This window comes from Taeniopygia guttata, chromosome 1A (assembly GCF_048771995.1).
Source record: "Taeniopygia guttata chromosome 1A, bTaeGut7.mat, whole genome shotgun sequence".
Lineage (NCBI taxonomy): Eukaryota > Metazoa > Chordata > Aves > Passeriformes > Estrildidae > Taeniopygia > Taeniopygia guttata.
The window spans coordinates 38,124,262-38,147,022 of NC_133025.1; the positions used below are offsets into that span (position 1 = coordinate 38,124,262).

Here is a 22,761-nt window from a genome sequence, read left to right on the forward strand (position 1 = left end):
CAGCCACCCTCCTCTCATATTTGACTTACTGTGACCATTTTGCTTTAGACCTCTTTGCAATGTCCTGTTCTTTTACACTCTGACCTTTCTTCTGTCCCTTTCTAATTCCTCTGCACTCTAAAGCTACTGGTTTTTATTGTACTAAAGAAAGAAAAGAAAAAAAAGAAATAAAAGAAAAAACAGTATGAACGAGGACTTATTTTTAAACACCATTTTCCACAGGTTCAACAGAGCCTAGCTACTGTGGTAAGTATTGTCAACACTTCAGCCAAAGAACACTGTCACTTCCCCTCCCAAGCCAAATATCATCATCTCATACAAATATCCTCCCTGCAGGCATACTCACCAGCCACAAGCCCTACCTGCCATCCAGCCTGACCTTTGTTCCCGTCTCTGACACACCCAAAATTCTTGCTGTGACACACAAACAAAAAATATTGTAGCAGACCTACAATCAAGTCAAACTTCATAAAAGTATATTTAGAGGAAGGAGAAAAGACTAACAGAACCAGCTGCTTGCACATACGACACTGAAGTCAAAGCAGAGGCTTGCCTTCATTGGCCTTGCAGCTTTCCATCTTGGGCCTCGGATCCTAGAGCCATGTTAGTAAGAAGTGATTTAATTAAAAATGATTTAATTATTACTTTACTTAAGAGATTATTAAAGTCCATTAAAATCCAAAGTGATGTTTGCCAAGATCTCAAGTCAGCTTATTATTTTAATTCTTGCATAACAACAAGGGAAAATATGTTTTGTTTCTATCTCTTTGGTGAGGAGATATGGCACTTTTCCAGGTTACAAGGAGGAAAATTCTCCTTGGTGCCAACGCCTAAGTGAACTGCATCCTGTGTCTCACCGCCTCGGTGCCAAACACGGCGGCTGACAAATCAGTCGATATCTTGCTTTAAAACTTCCCTGTTTCTGAATATCTGGACACACTCTTAGCTGCAAAAGAGCAGTGGGAAAGATGGATAAAAGCTTCACAGAGGAAGAGCAGAAAACGAACAGGACATTTTGCCAATTTGCAAATAAATGGAAGCTGATTCATCCTGTCCAGTGCGTCTTTGTATCAGCACAGTTAATGATACTGCCCCGAAATATGTTGGTTCAGCTGTCTAGCTGCAGCAGTATAGTGGACAGCAGAATATATTTAGTGCATGGCCTAAGAGCGGAAAAAACCAAACAGAAAGTGCTTACCTCTAAATCTTGCTCCCTGTATAGGTACTTCAGTTGTTTGCTTTCCATAATCACACAGCTCTGACTGCCTTACAGGGTCAGAAAAGATTGTTAATAGATTCAAAAAGTAAGTATTTGGCAGCATTGATAAAGGCATTTCCTGAACTCTTCAGTTAAGTGAAGTGTTTTTGACTCCATGGTATTAAAAAATGAGTAAAATACACAGAACAAATACTCCAATTGCAGAGAAAAATAACCATTTGCTGGGATAACCTTCTTTAGATTTAGAATGTAAACTGAACTACGTTTCAGCTTAAACACTGAAAAATCTCAAGAGGTATCAGTAAAGCAAAAGATAACTAATGAAAATGAAACCAAGAAAAAGGACAATTGCACTTGCCTACTGTAGAATCATCAAGTAGCCAAATGAGATGTCTTTGTTTAAAGTGTCATAAAATACATTTCAATTGTGTTCAAGAAAAAAGGTCATAAAATGACAGACTTAAAAAGTTTCAAGTCTTTATTTACCTATAGATCAGATAAAAATACTGAAGAAAAATGCCTTGAAAGGTCTGCATCTTTGCTTACCCATAGAACAGACAGACCAAAGACATCAGCTTTATTCATCCATTTTAGTAACATTTTGGACATGGGACTTAGTTTCTACTTTGAATACTTTGACCTCTCATCTAAGGTCAATTTACAACCCTATGGATGGACCTTGTAACAAAATTCAGAAGGTGGTAAGGCTCTGTGTTACAGAGGCAGCCCTGTGGACACCTGCTGGTCACTGCTGCCTTTGAATTAGTGAAAATTCTCATTTCTTACTAAAATCCCCAAAGAGCAATCTACTTTCTTCTACCAGTGGAGTAAGGCATGCAGTTATTACCAGGAGTAGCTTCCAAATATTGGAATACACTCCCACAGAAGGAAGCCAGGGCAACTCTTCCTGCTCTCAACTGCCTCAGCTAAAATATTAGCAGCAGTCTAAAAGCCATGTAAACTTAGTGGATAGGGTGCCAAATAAAAAGGATATAGAGTTTCTCAGTGAAGACTCCCGACAGTTGCATAAATGGGAGCTGAATGAAGAGCATGCTTGCAGAGCTGCACCAGCCACTTCAATCAAAACAAGAAGCATCTTTCTTGAGATCCATATCCAGTTCTGGGCTATTATAATCCAGTGCCCCAGAAGAGTAACCTTCCTCTGATTCTAAGCTTTTTTAAAAAAAAAAAATCATAAAAGCATCACCATTTTACACAGGCACAGTAAATTACACTAAGATGTACTAAATTACTTCACTCCGTAACATTATATTCAATATGCTTTTTAAAGGACTTTTAAAACTTTGTTCTGCAACACTTGCATACAACTGTCTGGCACACTACAAAAACAAGAGAGTATTTTGCTGGGGGGAGTGTTTCTTTTTCATAAATCTCTCAGCAGTTGTTAAGGAAGAATTTTCTGTATTTAAATCTGCAAATGCAGCAGGAGGGCTCTCAGATACAGGGAAATCAGAATTCCTCCTCACAGTCCTGGCACTTTAGCAAGTGGTACCCATCTTATCCTGAGAACCAGTTCTGTTTTGCTTCTGCTAGAGACCTAAGTGCTTAGAGCTAGCCATCTTCCAAAACACTAATCACACTAATCAACATTACCACAGCATACTACAAATTACACTGTATTTGAAAGTCATTGTCCAACATTTCTGACCACTCATCTACAGCCTATTATACTGTAGGAAAGATATGCTCAAAGCCCTGGGTAAAGAAGGTCATTTGCATTTCTTCAAGGGTAGAAAGTCACAGTCTTCTCCTTTTTAAGTGTCTTTGCAAAGGTGAGCAAATGAAAAGCTGGAGATTCCATTTTTCTCATAAAAACACTTACCTGTACTGCAGTGATAATTGGAACCACTTCTAGATCTCTATGAAATATCCAGTTTGTCATCCTTCCCTTGCTGAAAATTAGGTGTAAAAAATGCTGGAGGAAACTAGATTTTCTTCATCCTTACACAAAGATATCTTCTCCCTAATATTCAATCCTACATATTCTCAACCCAAACATTTTCTTGTCTTCTCCTGCTTTAAAGCAGCCTTATAAATCCTAGAATCTGGAGAGTGAAAATTGAAAGTGACCACTTTTTTAAATGTCACTTCTCATAAAAAGCCAAAGCAACAGAATTACAGGAGGGTTTAAGTGATATTTTACTACAAATCATAGTGAGCTGAAGCAATTAAATGAGAAGAAAAAGTGATTCAGCTGGGAACAATTAGCAGTTTCTCTGTAATTGCTTCACAGAGAAATATGGGAGTTATTTCAAGAGAGTCTCAACTTGCAAAGCATCAGCAGTTTTATTGTCTCCACCCATTAAATATATTTGGTAGCTGGCTGTAAACACACATACACAGTTGCAATCAAAATTTTAAACTCTCTAAACTGCATCATTGTTATAATGAGCCTTCAGGCAAAAGCAGAGATTAACATTTCTGAGAGAAAAAGCCAAAGACTTCATTTTGCTACCTGTCCACAAAACCTGATTTCCAGGGAGAAATACTAATGGAGTATTTATCAAGATGCCAATTATAAACCTCCACATTTCTAAAATATAATCTTGATAATAGAAAAGCACCGTCTTTCTTTTAAATTATGCTTAGCATTCTTAGAAAATACTGATACAAAGAAAGGACAACATTTAATGCTACTTTGTTGCAGATTACACAATAGCTTATTTAATGAGCCTGCAATACCTAAATATCTTCAGGTCATTTAGTCAAGGACAACCCATAAAAATTGCTTGAGTTCCCACCCTAAAAGAATAAGAGGAGATTGAGTTCTCATTTTTGCTGCTGCCACTTTTTAAGTGAATATTTTTAGTATTCCAGAAAGCATGTATTTTATTAGCTGTAACACCTAAAGAGGTCAACAATAAAACAATCAATTATAAAACCTGCTCCTTTTCAACAGTGGTTCTGTTTACCAGAAAATGAGGCAGAGCAGTAGCACAAAATATGTGTACATTTTCATTACCTCCCCTATTAATGAAATTCCAGATCTGAAAATAAAGTTTGATTCTTATTTAATATTTTTTAACATTTAGAACATATTAATTAAAAATCAAGGCAGACTTAGATTATCTTTGCAGTACAGATAAGATTTTTATCTCTTGTTATCTGTAGATAACAGTTTTACCACAAAAATGATGAAGTGTCAAAGGCACCAATTAAAAATAGCTAAGATGGCCTTTCTTACCTCAAAGTTTCTTTCTAAAACTTAACACAACTACTGCCAAAGTTCAGTTTAACCTCTCAGTAATTATAGCCACAGAAAGACTTCCTGAAGCAAGCCTAAAATACAGCTACAAAAGTAAGAGTTTTCCACTCCTCCATTAGCAACATCCACTACAATTCCACCACTAGTTACTAAGCATGTTTTACATAGTTTGGCCCAAACCAGTAGAAAATCCAAGTTAAGACATTTCTAGAATGCTGCTGCTATTCTCTCCTATACTACAGTACTTGCAGGACTTCAGCATGAAGTGACAGTGGTGCTCCCTAAGACCTCAAAGATGATCTAGTTCCCTGCTCCCTGGCCACGAAGAAGAATGTCTTTTGCTAGACCAGGTTGCTCAAATCCCAGAAGAAAACAAGTACTTAAGAGTCTTAAGACATTACCTCAAATCTGCTCCTGGAATTCTTCTCAAGACATTTTAACTTCTACTGGTGTTAAAAGAAGGCCTGGCAGGTTTAGGTTTATTGAGGTAAGCACCTTCATCAGGCTATAAAATGAGCGCAACTTAAAGATTTTATAAGACCCCTTTCAGGGGGCAACAACTTTCACTTCAAGAAAAGATCTAGCAATAAGAAAATGAAATGTTCCCTTTTTATGTGGTACAAAAGATGTCACAATTTCCTAATTAATTATTAAACATGCTAACTGCTTAATATTACATCAAATGTCTCCAGTGAATGCAGAAATTGCAGGTCAATTTTGTTTAAACAGAAATCCCTCCTGAGATACCAGCAAGAGAGACTATGGCTACTGGGTGTGAATTAGGCCTCCCTGCTCAAGGAATGCCGAATGAAACATGTGCATCCATTTCCATACCTGAAGGGTGGTCAACTGCTAGACAGGAAGGGCTCAGCTGCAAAGCTGTAGATTTAGGTGGAAATCCACTGCATAGAAGATTGGCTATTTTGGATGTGTATCCTGTTGTTGGCTACTGTCCAAATGCTTTCCATACACCACCATTACTCTTACATGTGATATTCCCACAAGGTTTCACTTTTAATAGCTGGAGACTAACAGAACTTTTTACAGTACAACTAGAACATTAGATTGTCTCAATATCCTTATCAATATTCAATTCATCTCAAAATGTTGGTAAGCTCTTAAGTGTCCGAAACCAACTGTCAGCACCAGTACATTCCTCAGTGTATAGAAAAAATATTCATATAAATATTTGAGGTTTGTTTAAGAAAGGAGAAAATCCAGCAAATAGGTATATGGATGTTATTACACTTCACAGATACCACTTAGATTTCTAGAAGAACAAAGGAAAGAAGAATATACCAAAAGATACAAATAGTTATGAGAGAAAAATTAGAATATCCATGGGAAAACATACAAAGTGCTAAGATCAGGTAGTTATTGTACGTCAAATCCAGTGATTAAAGGAGGAACACAGAAAAGGCACTTGTGTACTTGGAGCTATAACTTCCCACCAAGACTGAGGAACCTAAAATGCTAAAGCCATAAACTGAAGAAATGCATAGTTTCATATTTTAAAACACATCTAAAAGACACCATGTTTTCATAAAGGCAGTCATCCTTACCCAAATTCACCTAACATTTTAAATTTACTAAGTCAAATGCTCTTAATGGATAATGTCTTATCCATAAAGTAACCATGGTGATGAATGCATGGTTGCTTATGGTATTTATGTTTACATTCTTTTAAAACAACACTACCAGCTTTATGATAAAATGTGATATAGTTATCATCTCCCTGATATTTACTGATTGTCCATTTGTTCTCTTTATGCGCAGTCTGCAGCTCTGAGTGAAAAGGAGATTGCCCTTAACAATTCTGCTTGTGTGGGAGAAGAGAACATGTATTTTTATAGAGCTTTAGAAGTTAAATCAATTCACTTTCTGTAGAAACAGCACTGTAACATTCTTGCTTTCCCTGGGAAGGGTTATACTTCTGCTTTGAAGGAGCAGAAAAGATAATTTCTATCTAATTGATGGAAGGATAATCACTATTACCTGAAGCAAAAAAGTATAGTGTAAATAGACAGATTTCTCTCATGTGTGTCTGTGTATGCATACACACTTGAAAACTCCAATGCGAATGGCAAACTAATTTTAGCAGTTCAGATTGGGAGCTTTATACTACAGAGGACAAATCCAGTTAGAATTTTAGAGAGACAGTAATAATTATCCTTTAAAGACAATAAGCACTCAGTCTGGATTAAAAAGAATTTTGTTTTATTTGAACAAAGGCAAACAATCTTTATTATAAAACCTGTATCTTTCACCTGCAGTAGAAGAATCTCAAAATCATTTTTATAATCTGATAACAAGCATCACCACAACTAGTCAATGTTCAAAACTAAAATGGGTATTCAGCTACTCACAGGTTAAAAATGTTTAAATTTTTTAAACACATAAAATGGGTATTTTCTAAAAATCACTCTGCATTATGATTGAGACTGTTTTCAGAGGAAAACTCAACTACCACAAGTTTTCCAGAGCAGAAGAATCACAACTAGCCCTGAACAAGAACAGTTACATTAGAAATCCAGAAATTCTGCCTAATACTTCTGTCAGTTTTATGTACAAGTTAAAAAACAAATTCTAATTCCGGCATTACTGCCACCAAGAAGAGGTAATATGAAAACAAGTAACTCTTGTTTATGTTCTTTGTTGTTGTTTTTCTTTGGTTCAAAATGCACATGAAGCACATTTTATGAAACATCTCATTTGCTACTTCATATTGTTATCTGTGTGTACTCCAGTATGCTTAACATTATTATATTATACACTTAATAATGCTTCAGTATGTTTGACATCCCATGCAGCACATGGGTATGTGTATTTCCTACCTAGTACACAGAGAAGGATATCAGATGTTCTTCCAGAGAAAGTTTCATATTTATTCAAAAGGCATACATCTCAACTGACTTTATTAAGTCTTCAAATGTTCAATTTCATGGAACTGATAAATTAAGGGACTTCTTACTGTCTCAATAATATCACAAGCAATACTCATTGGTGTACATTATAATTCAAAGGGCTTATACAAACCCCCTCTACCATTTAACCCCCTGAGAAAAGGTTTTAAATGGTGTTCCATGAAATCTCATCCACTGTGGAGGAAAAGACTGAGGCATCCTGGACTGTTTAAGTGTCTTGAAAAACACTTTAAAGCTTTGACAAATTTTTCCTTATCAGAATGTAAATATGCAAAATAATCTAGCCTATATCCAAAACAATCCAAATGTAAAAATAATAGCTGGAATTTTAAATTTAAGAAAGACTGTCATTAAATGCACATTATGAAAACAACTGGCATATCTGAAAAAGCAACTGTCATTTATATTTCACATATATATATATATTAATATAACAATACTGTTATATTAAAGTTGCTTTTAAGTTTTAAGGTAACAAGAACTATATGTATGTAACTTTCTGTCACCAAAATTGTCCATAAAAAGCATGGACTCTCTGAAATGTTTTAATTTTTAGCATCTTTCCTCAAAGGGTATATACATTTAATCTGACCAGGAATTAAAAATGTGCTGTACATAAAGTACAAATAAGTTTTAGTCTAAATGTTAACTGAAGTCTGTGATCAAAGTCTTAAGGAAAATTTTGTCAGCTATAGAAGAATCTGCACACAGTCATAATTGGAGATTATAACATCTAACAGGCACTTTTTAAACAACTTGTTAGTTTAAAATCAAGGATAAAAATGGGGTTTGTATATCATTTTATTTTCAAAAAGGCACAAATCACTAGTATGCCCCTCTACTTCATCACGTAAAAAAAATTCACTCAGCTTAAAAAAAAAAAATCAAAAATCTTGTATGGGTTATGATCACTACAAATTTTAAGATGACAAGAAGTGTCTTTGCTAAAATGAAAGCTCCAGGCTTTGTTTGAATTCTCAACACAGCAAATTTTCTGATTGCAAACTTGCATTTCATTGCTAAAGCAAAAGCTATAAAATAAACAGCAGTGCACAACTTCAATGTGATTCTAAGAACTTATTTATGCTGATACCAGAGGTGATTTATTTGGCTTTGTGGTGTTTTGCATTTGTTTTGTTGTTTTTTAGTAAAACCTTCCCCTTCTGACAGAATACTGTTAAACACAGAAAAAAAAATTGCTACTCTCTACTATTGCCAATCTTTCAGACACAGTAAAAAACCTCAACATACAGGAGCTCTAGAGCAAGTCATCAATCTGCAAAATGTTATACATCAGTAATAAGGCATCCACTTTACAGCTATTTGAACAAAAAAGGAAGCATTTCCCAAAATACATATTTTGAATCTGTGTAAACAAGGCTTATATGTATTGCTTCCATTCATTTCAAAAATATACATCCACATGGACTGAAAATGATCTTGACGCTATGAATTTTAGATTACTGTACTTTATGCAGCTGCAATCTGAAGATACAAAATCCAAATCTTTTTGAACTTAAAATTTTGAAATATGTAAAAAAATTTAATCATGCTTATGTGAAAAGAATGCTAAAAATACACCCCAAATTTTATGCCATTTCATTGAACGAAGGAGAAAGCACTATGAAAATAAACATTCATCTGGTTTCCTAAAATAAATACAAAGACACTTATTATAAGATACTGCAACACAGGAATATTACTATATTGACCTTAGTGTTCAATCAGTAGTTTTTTTAATCTTTCCTCACTGACATCTGAATCTTCTACCTTGTCAACTGTCCAACAACTTTTAAGAGGGTTTTGTTTTCTTGCTTCAATTGTTCATTTTCGTCTTCTATATCATCTAGATCCTGTACAAGAAAAAAAGAAAAATAAACACTTCTTAGGATGGAGATACAAACTCTCAATTAGTAGCAGCAGAAATTTAGTATCTTAGCTCTGAAATTAGGAGCTGGGACAGGGAAGAATTAAGTGTCACAGTAGGTACCCTTAGAACTGTTATGCGTTATGTGACATACAAAGCCCAGGTTCTTATTTCTTTCTCAGTGAGGTCATTCCAGAAGGGCACAATAGAGATCATCTGTTCAATCGGTGTAATGGTTTTTAAAAGCCTCTTCAGTTTGCCAAGCTAAAATCCACACCTCAATACCTCTGCAATCCCTTTATTGTTTTCTGGAGTGGAATCAAGAAACCACCAGCAGAAATTCCTCTTTGCCTCACAGAAGTAAAGCTGTATCACAGTATGAATCAATTCCAGGAAATGCATTTGAACATTACAATGTAACGGATACAAGTGACTTAAATATCTAAACAGGGTTAGCTGTGGTGGATAGATACTATAAATACAATTTAGTATAAACAAATACACTTTATAATCTCTTTTGTGCAATTTAGATTAATAATCAGATAGATGGAAGGGCCAAAACATTTTCAATAAAATTATTTCTTTTTAGTTTGGTAAACATAAAACCTGTATCATGGTGTTCAAACTTGTTGATCGAGCTATTGGATACCTCAATTAAAACTTACATAAAAACCTCCTGTTTAAAATACTAGTAGAATTGACTCAAAGTAAAATATTAAAAGTCTGTGAAATGTTAATGCTGCAAAAATAACATTCCAAAAATTACTACATGTAAAAGTTTCTTGAATATAAGCCAGGAAAAATAACTGCTACACTTTAAGTATCTACAGAAACAATGGGCTGAGAGATGGAGGGGATTCTGCCACTCTGAAATTTAAAGTTTCTTATTAAAAATTACAATATAATTTATGCTTATTAGCAAAAAAGGATACAATAGCAGGAAAGCTTGAACTTTACATGCCAAAAGAACTGATAACTACACAATTGACACTAATTGGACTGTAAATCCTCACTGACAAGGCTCTATCCAAACACACTTTTAACTACACTGGCATCTTAGTAAGGTCAGAGATGACTAAGCATAAACTAATTGACAGCTGCACATTGTCTACAAAGTATTCAAATATTTTGAGATGCCTTTCCTTTCAGACATTTAAGGTTTTTATGAAGCAATTGCACCTTTCTTGCAAAGAACATGGCAGGCAGACTTTTAACATCTAATATACTGGAATGAGAGAATGTTGTTTATAGGAGAAAGCCTTTTCTATTCCTCAATATAAATGCAGCTCATATTCTTTAAGTATCTCTGTGATGTACTGACTGATCTCAGCAAAATGATCATGTTGCATTAAATAAATACACTCACTTAAAATGAGAAAAATTCTACTCATGATTCTTGGAAAAAGTTTTTCAAATGCAACACGAAGTCTTTGCCAATCAGAGATGCATCTGTTATGAACTGAAAATCTTCTAGGAAGAGCATTTAGCTAAATATGGACTGAGCAGTCAGAAAAATACGCACTAAAACAGCCTTCAAAGACGTTATCTAGGGTATCTGACATGGTATTCTTCCCATATCTGTGCATCTTAACATCCAATAACTGTATATGTTGATGAACAGAAAAGCTGGAGGAAAACCATGAATGTGTAGATGGTCAAATTTAGAGACTCCTATTTAGGCTGCCTACCAGCAAAAATATTTCAGATGATCTCTGCATAGACTCACTAAATAAAGTTCAGTCCTCAGGACATCCTTTTATCTGACTAGAAGGCTGAAGATGGCAGCTGTTCTTCCATGAAAAGTATCCAATCCTGGCGCTAGGCCTACAGAGGGACACTCCATCAGATGGATGTCCAAGTGCTGGCTCTCATGTTCTCAGTTATGATAACAAACCTGAAGCAAATACAATTGCCATATTAACTTCTATAATCTTCTATCATGAAAATGATGTGATATTTCTGCAGCTTTTCTTAATTTTTGAAACCTTTTCCCTTTCTGAATCCACATAGATAGCCAATATAGAAGCAATCGTAAATTCAAGAGTTAATAAACAGGAAAGCAAAACTGCATTTGTGTTAATGGAAGCATCACTTGAGAAATGAGTTCAAGACAAATAACTATGCTGGTCATAAAATCAAAAGGCAGCTATTTCATCCTTAAGAAAAGCCCAAGACACACAGACATAAACAACTTGCACACTATTGAGCAAACACAATATTAAAGGTATGAAAAGTGCTGATCTGATAGACCAAGAAATCCCTTCTCTTCTGTGTTTAAAAGTATCTACCTAGGGAGCACCAATAAGGTGGGTTTGTAGATCTCATGGGAAGGTAAAATTTTAGACAATATATAACCAAGTTGGTTTTGAAATTACTTCATTCAGTTTATGTTTGCTTCCATCCAACAAACAGAAATTGCCCTTGGACTTAACACAGGCAATGCACAGACAGTGCCTAACTTTACCATGGATGTTCAAAGACAGTTTCTAATCCATCCTCTTGATGGATTTCATTTAGGACATCATTACTTCAAGTAGCCAAAACAAGTAACACTGCTTCTGGAACATGAAACCTCTCAAAAAGTTGTGGTCCTAACCCCCAAGAGTTCAGTCATTTACATTATTTTGATTTGTTCTTTCTGATCTTTGAGTCAGGAAGTCAGATATGACCAACAGTATTAAATAGCTTTGCCATCCATTATGCAGAAGGATTGAACACCTGCCTCAACTGTAATAAGGCAAATAAGCTTAGAGGAGACAGATTCTTTGCAAAATGAAAAGAACTGCATGAAGAACAATGCCTCAGTTGAAATACAAATCTCTCTAAAACAGATACCATCTCATTTATCCTACAGATTAACTTCCAACTTTCTCCATATAAAAGTCTAAATATGTGTTTCAAAACAATCTCATCTCTTACTTTTCTAGGTTAGTTTGCAAACTTCTGAATGCTGTCCTCCTTTGCTATTAATGAAGAGCTGCTAAATGTAAGTCTGACACTCTTCATGCAGTTACTGCCTCCCTTCAGTGGTGGATTCACCAGAGCCCTATCTGCATGGACTAGAAGAGAGGCATAAATCTGTAGTACTTCAGGACTCCATACCTCAGCCTGGAATAGCAGGATGAGGTTATAATCCACCCTATGAAAGAATTCCTGTTTGCCCTTAAAACTGGTGTAACTTTTTTACCAGCTTTAAAACTTCTCATCCTGTCCCATTCCCAAGCATGTCTCACTCTTCTACCCCTCTTCTCCTGCCCTCACACCTTGCCTGGTGATCTTACCTCATGTCTCCTGCCCTTTGTCTTATTCTGCCTTTACTTGGGATCAACAATAAAGAGTATGAGAATATCTATCAAAATATAAAGAGCTGTAGTTTTTTTTAACCTTGCTTTATAAACACTTAAAACAACAAGGAATTGACCAGACTTAGGGAAGTTAATCATGACAAATACAAGTCACTTTAGAAAAAAAATACAACTTACTGACATACCTCTTGAAAAGCTACACAAATACAAAAAAACCCTCAATTAATTATTTTCTGACCTTGCCTGGATGCAGTGCCTGAAGAATACAACAAAGAATGCAAACACTTATTTCCTCTTTATAGAGCCATGTAAGAAAGTATTTGCTTACTCTATTTAATAAATCAATTTCTTCTTTCAGCTTTCCAATTAGTTCCTCTTTGTCCTGTGCCAGCTTCATTAATCTTGCATTTTCCTGTCTTTCTTTTGCAAGTTCCTATAACCAGAATACAGAATGAAGTTGGAAATGTAAATTCTTGTTTTAAGAGACAGTTTTAAGTTAATACCATCTAAAAAAAAAAAAAAAAAAAGGAAAGAAGAACACACACACACTTTTCTACAATTCCTTTCCCACAGCAAGTCAAACCCACATCTTCAAATCCTTTTACATTTCAAGGAGCTAAAGAATCACATCTAAGAATATTTTACCAGCAGCAAATCTCTTTGGTATCTAATTCAAATGATAGTGTTTTAATTTAAATTTAACTTGAGCGTGAACACAGAATTGGACAGGGGCCAAAACCAGAAGAAGTAAATGTGAAGTATCAGCTTCCAAATTGTTGTTGGTTGGATTTTCTGTCATTGGCTTTTTATAACATCATTAACAAGAAATTAAGACTCTTAAATCTGTGGGCCTGAATGTGAGAAAGAATAAAAATGTTCATTAGGAAAGAATTTCTTTTTTTACCGGCAGTTAAAGCATTTCAGAAAGGAGCTGATTTAGAAGGGAGGATTGTGGTATACTTTACTCAAATGAAGATTCCTCAAGTCTTAAATCAAAAATAGTAATTTCTACAAAATAGTTGTTATTTTCCCTCTTTCCAAGAATAGACCTATTCAAATTGTGTTTACTTAGTAGCTTTCACTCATACGAATCAAGAATATTTGGTAGGTTACCCACAAAATAATCCACTTCAGAGGAAGACAGAGAAGCCAGTAATAGATTACACAGATGACATTATTTAGCAAAATACTGGCTTACATGAAAAGCTCAGCTTTAACATCACTGAATTTTCCCAAAACTGTTTTTATTAAATCAGTGTGAAACAATGAAAACCATTTTAAATATGAATTTCAATGTTTACAGCTCTAACAAACAACTAGATAGCAATTAAATTTTACAATATTTCAGTATACTAAAAAAATCCAAACCAACAAGTAGATCAGAAACTGGCTGGTAACCTTGTGAATAGCCAGTGACCTCCTTCCCCCCAGATATTTGCTCTGTGCTGGTGTGTCACAAGGTACATAAGAGTAGCACACAGAGCACTGCTGGCACTCTAAGTGTATTATCTTTGCCTTAACTATTTCTCACTTATATACCAAATGAAAACATCTGTGATGTGAAAGTTCACATTCCTCTCAGTCAGTCTGATTCTTTATATGTTTTCATAGCCATAACTATCTATACTTCAAGCATTTTGCATAATGCCTATGTATTTCACCTGCAAATCTCCCCATGGCATTTCAAAAGTACTTTACTTCAGATGTATGCCACAGAAAGGTTACTTGGTACTTACCCTTTCAAGGTCCTCAATCCTCTTTTCCAAAGTGTTACTTGGTAGAGAACTGCCAGAAGAATTTGCATCTCTGCTGTATCTGCCGTAAGCTGTTCTCTCTGTTCGGGAATATCTATTTGGAGCATCGTCTTCTGGTGCATTAGCTGTACTGTGAAAGGCAGAGCAAAGCAAATACCTATTTACACATTTGACTAAATGGAAATGAGAGCAGTCATAGAAGAGCTTCCAAAGCAGTCAGTAGGTCAGTGTAATAAACTGCAGAGAATGTATTTCACAGCTCTTGTGTGTCTGAGAACTCACTAAATTCACTGCCTCAGGGATTCAAATACTTGGATAATGTAGCTTTCATCACATGGGTAATACACTATAACCACATACTTACCCTATTTTTCAAGTTTCATTAACTATGCACATTAAAAACCAAGCTGAATTACTTTATTGCAAGAACTAAAGCGCCACCACAGAGTTTAAACCAAGCATCTTTTAAACTAGATGAAAACATAAGGGATGAAAACACAAGTACAAGTCCAAAACATAAGAAGAATATTGACTAACTTCTTGGGAATTATGGATTTGACCCGTAAGGGAATGGAAAGTAAAATGAAGTGAGAAAGTGATGTGACCCAACAAACTAATTTTATGCCATCTCCAGACATTTTACTTCAGAGGAGTTTATCAGAGAGATGCTGGTTGGTAGATGTTCACTCCTTAAGTAGTCCTATGGGTTTTTTCGGTTTAGATTATATGTCTATTTATTAAAAATCAGTCATGGAATCAACAGATAAGCACTGCAACTGCACATAAGCTAGTTTTTTAAAAAGGCATGCAGGTTCTCCATTACTACTGGAATGTACAAAACCAGTACTAGTTTAAAAATATGTATGACAAGTCAAGCATTTTCAGTCACAAAACTAACAGCGCCCTTCCCATAGCCACTTTTTTCCTAACAGTAATGTGACTTACCTTCAATGAAGATTCTTATGAATAACTAAGAACAACAAAACAGAGGGCCCTGAGAATAGAGACTTTCCCTCTCCAATTCACCAAAATTACAATTCTTAGACCTAGAATATACAGACAAACTGCCAAGACAAAACCAAAAAATGGAGATACCCAAAAGCCACCTGGAGATGGTCCTCCATAATCAGCTTTAGGTGGCCTTGCTTGAGTAGGGGACTAGACAAGATTTCCCCCAGAGGTCCCTTCCAGCATGAACCAGCCTGTGATTCTGCAAAATCACACAGCTGAAGTATGTATACACTGATGTTCTAGAACACTTAGGAAAAGAATGTAAAGCACTATGAGCATCCCTACAAAATTTCCTTTAAAACACAGAAGAGTATATTATTAATGTGCTCATTTAACCATTTTACATTTCATAACTGTAGAAAACCCCCGCTGACAATGTGCAGACTTAGATGGATACAATGCAAATCAAAAGCAGGAGTATCTGGCAAAGGGATGTCTTTTCATGGATATAAATATTTTTTTGCTCCACTATGTGTGAAGTTTCCAAGACACACTGACACAATTGTAAGGAATTTTGTAGCTTAATGTTATTACCATATTTAGCTCTGTTTATTCTTCATCCAGAAGATTTTTTTATAAAACATTTCTAGGACCGGATATGCATGTTGCAACACAAGACAAATATTTAAACTTAACTCTATAAATTCTAGGTTATTTAGTTTCCTAAAAGACATGTAGTTTCGTGCTGTTTATGTCTCAAGGAGAGACCACACAAAAAAAAAAAAGTCTAAATTTTTCACCATTTAAAAATGAATACTTTTGCCACCATACTGGAGTATTTAAACTCAGCTCCAGTGAGTGATATTGACAGAAGCTCTTACAAAAAGATCAGAAGAAAGAATATCTGGACAGGAAGGGTTTCACTAATAAAGAAAATGCTTTCATTTTCAGGCTTTTTTTTCCTGAAACTGACACTTAAATTTCCTCACCTATTCCACTGGGTAGCAGACCCTACTGAACACATTCCTTCTTATTGTAGGAAAGTACAAAGAACATATCACAGAGGCTTCTAGGAAATGAGATTTTAAAAAAACACTTAAGGGGGCATCAGTCCATAACCTAACACAAGGAATATGACAGATAAAAAGTTAATTATTTCGGCTGTTATAACCAAAGGCTAGTATACACAGCAATGACAAAAAAAAAAGTACTACCGATGAGACAACAGAAACATCTTTTACAAAGAATGGAACTTAAGTTTTCAGATGCAGTGTCACTTCATGAGTGCTAAATGAGAAAGAATCACAGAATCAGAATATGCTGAATTGAAAGGGACCCATTAGGATCATTTAAGCCCAACTGCTGGCCCTAGATACCCCAAGAGTCACATGTGCCTGAGAGTATTGTTCAAACACTTCTTCAACTCAAGACAGGCATGGTGCTGTGACCACTGCCCTGAGAAACCTATTCCATTAACCAGCCACTCTCTGGCTGGAAAATTTCTGATATCCAATCTAAACCTCTCCTGACTCAGCTTTACGTCCCTCCGTTGAGTCCTGTCATGGATCACAAGTGTCAAGATACCTGTACCCGCCCCTCCTCCTTCCCTCACAAGGAAGTTGTAATTGCAATGAGGCCTCCCCTCAGTCTCCCCTTCTCCAGGCTGAACAGAGCAAGTGACTTCAGCCATTTCTCATAGGACTCCTGCTCCAGTCCTTTCACCATCCTTGTTGCTCTCTTCTGGATGTTCTCTAAGAGCTTAATGCCTCTTTTATATTGTGGCACACAAAACTGCCTCCAGCACTTGAGGTGAGGCTGCACAGCCCAGAGCACAGTGGGACAATCCCCTCCCTTGCCTGGCTGGCAATGCTGCGCCTGATGCCCTCCAGGATCCTTTCCACAATGGTGACTAGAAAAACAGTATCACTGAACTCCGCCTCTGTTTACTAAGAGGAAACATCTATGACCCACCCCCAACGAAGACACTGTCTATGGAAGTATACATGTAGATTATGTTTATATATAAAAATACACAAATATAAGTATATTTTACAAGTTTTCTTTTCTGGCTATACTTAAAACAAAAACAATATAGCAAAATCAGTTTGACTCCTCTTACAGAGAAACAGAAATTCTGGTTTGATGTTCCTGGTTATTTCCTAGTAAGTAGTACTGATGTTCCTAGTTATTTTCTTTACAATAAAATCAGTTATTTATACAGGGACAGGTTTAAAAGCATTATTATAGGAAGGTGAAATATCTCTTGCTCCTTCCAATGCTTCTTTGATTCTCTAAATGTCTTTACAAAGCACTGCCCAAATTGCCATTTCATCCAGTGAAAATCACCCTGTCCAAACTGTATTACAGCCACATCTGCAACAGGAGTTTTTTTTGTGGTTTTTTTTGTTTGTTTATTTGTTTGTTTTTTAATGCCAGAATCTTATAACTATACCTGATTTGGAAACTTCTAGTTATTTATGTCACTGCAATCCAGTCAGCTGCTAACAGCTTCTCTGGAAGAATAGGGGGCCTTGGCTTTCTGTTACTTCAGACCACTCAAACCAAATTTGTGGCTTTCAGAGCTGAGCTAAGGAAAGGCAGTCTTACCTTTTCTACAGCTGCATTCCCTAGGCTCCTCCACTTTTCCTGCCTCTGGCCTCCAGGTGAAGGGGAAACTACTCAAACTACGATGCAGCAATCGAGCAGCCAAGCAAAAGAAAGCCATCACCTTGCAGCCACAGTAGGTCCCTGAAGCAGTACCATGTCCAGCTGCTTGAGCACTGGCACAAGGGGCAGCAAGGAACTCCGGCCAGAACTTAGACCATCAAAACATTTTTCACAAATAAACTCTACATGTTTATGTCATCTCATAACATCAGCAGCAGTCTCAAGAAGGGCTACAAAAGTAAAGAAAAACTTAAGTGACCCCTTTCTAAAATAAAATGCTCGTATCTGCAAAGCAGTAGTCCTAAGGTAATAAGCTAGGTGAGACAATGCTTCCAAAGCCAGCAACTCCTAAACACAGGCAAGTCTGGGCACAGCATTATGAAACAGCATTTTGCAGCTGTGGCTTTTTTTATTACTGAGAACAAGGTTACTATGATGGAAAGTAAACTATTATAGTTTAAGTTTTATAATTATCTAAAAACACTGAGCAAGGCAATTTCAGCAGTGTTCAAATATTTCCTTCAGAGCCCCTCCAATGAGTGCTCTGAAGCACCTTTTTTATGGTCTCTACTTCCCCATTTATTTTTCAACTCTTACATGAATGATAAACTCAAGTATGATGGAGTCTTTTACAATTAGTGCTAAATAGTCTCTACCTCTAGGGTTCCATGTTAATGTGCTGTACTATCCTAAAAGAGGGGGCAAAAATCCTCTCTGATATTTTGACTGGAAGCCATATAACCATACCATACTGTAATCACTTCCACTAGTAAACAAACTTATAATGTGAATGGATTTCTGAACCATGAAGAGATTTTAATCTAGCTCTTTTTGTAAACTGATCCAATTGATCTGATTCAGGAACCACACAAAAATCTTTAAATCCTAATCTGCAAAGTTTACTTTAGTTTTTGTTTAAAAAAAAAGAAACTAAATTGGTTCAAAAACTAGTAGACGGTCTTTAAAGTAAGCTGACAGAACAAACCTTCTGTGTTTATAAAAATATTCCTATGTCTGCATGCTTTACTGTTACTTGCAAACAAGCCTTTTAGTTTACAAAAGAAACATAATTCATGTTTACATGTAGATTAGACTCACGTATTTCAATAGAGAAAATGCACTTTGTCCTTCTCATGTTTGAGAAATCATTGGTAACATCAACTGTGCTGATACCATCAGACCTAAATCGGAAAATCATTCTTACTAATGGCAATATGTTTGGTACTTCAAATATCTATCCACAAAGCAGTGCAAAAAATGACAAACCCAGTTTCATAACAGTAGTTTGAAATGGTCAACATGAGCCCTACTACATTAAAAAACCTGAGAGGAAAATGGAAGAATGGGAAGTTTATATGGGCTATTGCAACTTAAGTATACCTACATATTTAAAACACATGAAGCTTACAGTTAGGACACATGACTGACTACTGCTCCCAAATACTCTCCTGTAAGTCCTGTGGCCTTCATGTCAGCATGACCTTGCAGATTCTGGTTGTGCTTTTAATAGATCTCACAGTACCACTCCAGACCACAAAAAAAAGGTCACTTTCTCTTGAAAATATTTTATGCACTTAATAATGCAACTACAAAGGAACCCCTCCACAAACTTCTGGGGGGTGTGAAAATTTCTGAAGTAAATTCAGAAGACAGATTACAAGTATAGACTAAGATACTCATCACAAACTTTTATTTACTTTACAGCACAAAGAGACAGGCTCAGTTTGTCTAAGTCACTAAGCACACAGTAACACAGAGAAGCCATCAGAGTTCATTGTAAACAGGTTTTCCAGTCAATGGACACTCAGTGAAACAGGTTTCCCAGCAATGTCATATAAATGTTTCGTCACGGATTGCTGCATCCATATAGGGAAAAGTAGCCAGTGCAATTCATAGTGTAAAATCTGTACAATTCCTTGAGTCCTGAACACATCAAGAGAACAATGATTCTGTAAGAACACACATAACTGATCTTCTCGGCTTTTTAATCTCTTTTCTCTTGTCAGATACAGGGAGGATGAGTATCTCAGTGTAGAGGCAGAATCACAGAACTGCTGAAGTTGTAGAAGAATCTCTAAGATCACAACATAAAATATGAAAACAGTTAAATGGAAATGAAAGGAAAGATTACTGATATTATTCTGGAAGTCCAGAATAATATCAGTAATCCAGGACAAGAAGTCAGAAAGGATAATAAGACATAACAGGAAGAAAAAAAAAAAAACAAACAATAAAAAAAACCACATACACAAAATCAGACAAATAATAGAGAGACAACTAGAACCCCAATGATTAAATACAAGGATGTAAGAGAAATGGAGAAGAGAAAGGAAAGGGTGTCTAACTACACTAAGACATGGAAACCAGTGAAGTGAAGAAAAATGCTGAGATTAACAAGATGTCATGTTTGATAAGGAGTAACTGAGGAACAGTGAGAAGGCAAAAGAGAAGAAGCAATGGTAAAAATGGAAGAAAGCAACCTGAAAGTTTATGGCAAATAACTCAGTCTTTCATTGGAAAGAGAATCTATTACAGAATCCAACATTTCAAGAAAATATACCTTCCTTTTTGCTATCATATGCTCTCCCACAAAGTACTGGCCACTAACTGTTGCAAGTAAGTTTCAAATAGGATCTTGAAGTGCTTGTCCCTATGTGAAAAAATGTTTGCTTTGAAAACCTAAGGGAGTACACCCAAGACTGTTAAAAGTAAATTAAGTTGAATGTATTTGAGTCTTAAAGCAGCCTATAATCACAATTCAGCCTTTGGCATTAACATTCCAATTCTAGGTGCAATCTCAGAATAGCATTTCCCACTCCACAGATTCACAGAACATTTTGAGTTGGAAGGAACACACAAGGAGCTTGGAGTCCAACTCTTAAGTGAATGGCCCATTCAGGGATTGACTCCACAACCTTGGTGTTACTAGCACCATGCTCTAACCAACTGACTCCAAGGGACTCCTAATGTATTCGGGACTTCAGTGAGATCTGAGTCATCTGAGTAAGAATTACTGTAGAGGAGGCTGCTTTCTGCAAGACCTTCACCTACTGCAGACGTTGGAAGAAGCAAAGAAGCCCAGAACAATTCTGGCTCTGACTCCTTTAGCATTCAAACCAGAAAGCAAAACCACTGGGAGTCATAACTTAAGTACTCTCACAGGAAAAATTAGTTCAGAGAGGTAGAAATTTTCAAATACAGCAGAAAATTAATAGATAATATTAACTCCAATCCACAGTGGGTGTTGTATCCAAGGAGAATAAAACCCACTGAGTATTTGTGAGCACTGGACACTGTGTTGACAGTGGTAAATAATACTTCACTTTCAGCTTAAAGTTCAAGACTATGCTATAAATAAGACAGATGGCAACATCCATAAAATATTGAACAGCAGCTCACAGCAAGTCAGATTTCTCCTGCATGTGATGCCAGCCCTGACAGAGGAAGTTATCAAAGGCTCTACATCCCACATATAACTAAAGCTGACTGAGGGAAGACTGCATAATCAAGTCTAATTTAGCATTTTCTAGCTTTGGTGTTTCCTCCTTTTGCAATGCTAATCAGTAGAATTAGATTATTTTCAAATAAGTTATGAACATGGTTGTGCAAACTTCTATTTGTTACCACCCCACGCACAACCAAGTTTCTGCAAGTGAGTATATACAGCATGCAAGCAGAGATAAGGTTTATGGAAAGCCACAAAAGTATGACACACACCACTAAGTATTTGCAGATACAAACAGCAATAAAATTCTGCACCACGACTGAAGAGGAAATAAAGACTGAACTAAAATGTGCTTGATTAACAAGAAATGAATCATGAAATTACATAGTTATTAAGCTTGTGACAATAAGCCCACCCATTCTGCAAGGACAAAGTGATTAAAAAAAAAGAAAAACAACTATAAAATGCATCACTCAACTGAGTTTATGAGAACCTGGAAACATAAATATAAAAGACACCATGCTAGGAAAGCTAAAGCATAACAGGATAGGTTATTTTTTACAGCGTGGGAGATGAGACTCTGGAACAAGCTGCCCAGAGAAGCTATGGGTGTTCCCTCCCTACAAGTGCTCAAGGCCAAGTTGGATGGGGCTCTAAGCAATCTAGTTCACTGGAAAGTGTCCCTTCCCATGACAGGGGACTGGACTAGGTGATCTTCAAGGTCTCTTCAAACCCAAACCATTCTATGAGTCTACTGGTGAGCAATTTTGAGGGGTATAAAATACAGCAGTGAAGACTAGATAATTGTAGATGCTCTTTGCACTTTTTCTACAAATATATATATATATATACACACACACACACGTACTGATGAATTAACCACCTACATATTTTAGCCAAGTAAAGGAGACCTGAAAGGGAATGCATTCATGTGACAGTTGTTTCAGTACTAATTCTTCATGGACAAAAATTTCACACAATGGTCAGGTGCATCAAGAACTTCTGAAGTATTTCTCTGATTTAAAAGCTGGAGTAATGACCAGGGTAATACTTGACTCAAAGACAAACAAATAACAACAGGACATGCTATATATGAGAAACATCTCTACAACTGAGACAGAAGTATGACAAAGCCACTTTTCACTATTACTGTGGAGAGCAACAAAATTATCTCCCTTTATTCAACTTAGGAATACAGTGGTTCATAAATGAAGCTGTGAAAATACTGGCTCCTAGGCAATGTGTAGTTGACTTTGACATTTGATTGGGAAACTATTATGCCCTAGTAAGATCCAGTGGAAAAATTCTAGTGGAATTTATTTTAAAGTCGTAACATAATAAAGGGCTTTGGATAAGCTTGCTGCATCTTTCAGGTTCTTTGCCTGATATCACGCTATATACCT

At 36.1% G+C, this 22,761-nt stretch overlaps 1 protein-coding gene across 2 annotated transcripts in view; it reads right to left on the bottom strand.

Annotated features, from left to right (window-relative positions):
• Positions 1 to 6,645: 6,645 nt before the first annotated feature.
• Positions 6,646 to 22,761, bottom strand: part of PAWR (pro-apoptotic WT1 regulator) — a 69,207-nt gene continuing 53,091 nt past the window's right edge. For both annotated transcript variants that reach the window (XM_072923108.1, XM_002194573.6), the window contains exons 5-7: positions 14,278 to 14,425; positions 12,870 to 12,974; positions 6,646 to 9,222 (exon numbers count right to left, since the gene is read on the bottom strand). In XM_072923108.1, coding sequence (XP_072779209.1) covers positions 9,136 to 9,222; positions 12,870 to 12,974; positions 14,278 to 14,425 — 340 coding nt within the window. In that variant the 3' untranslated portion in view covers positions 6,646 to 9,135. The remainder of the gene's footprint in view (positions 9,223 to 12,869; positions 12,975 to 14,277; positions 14,426 to 22,761) is intronic.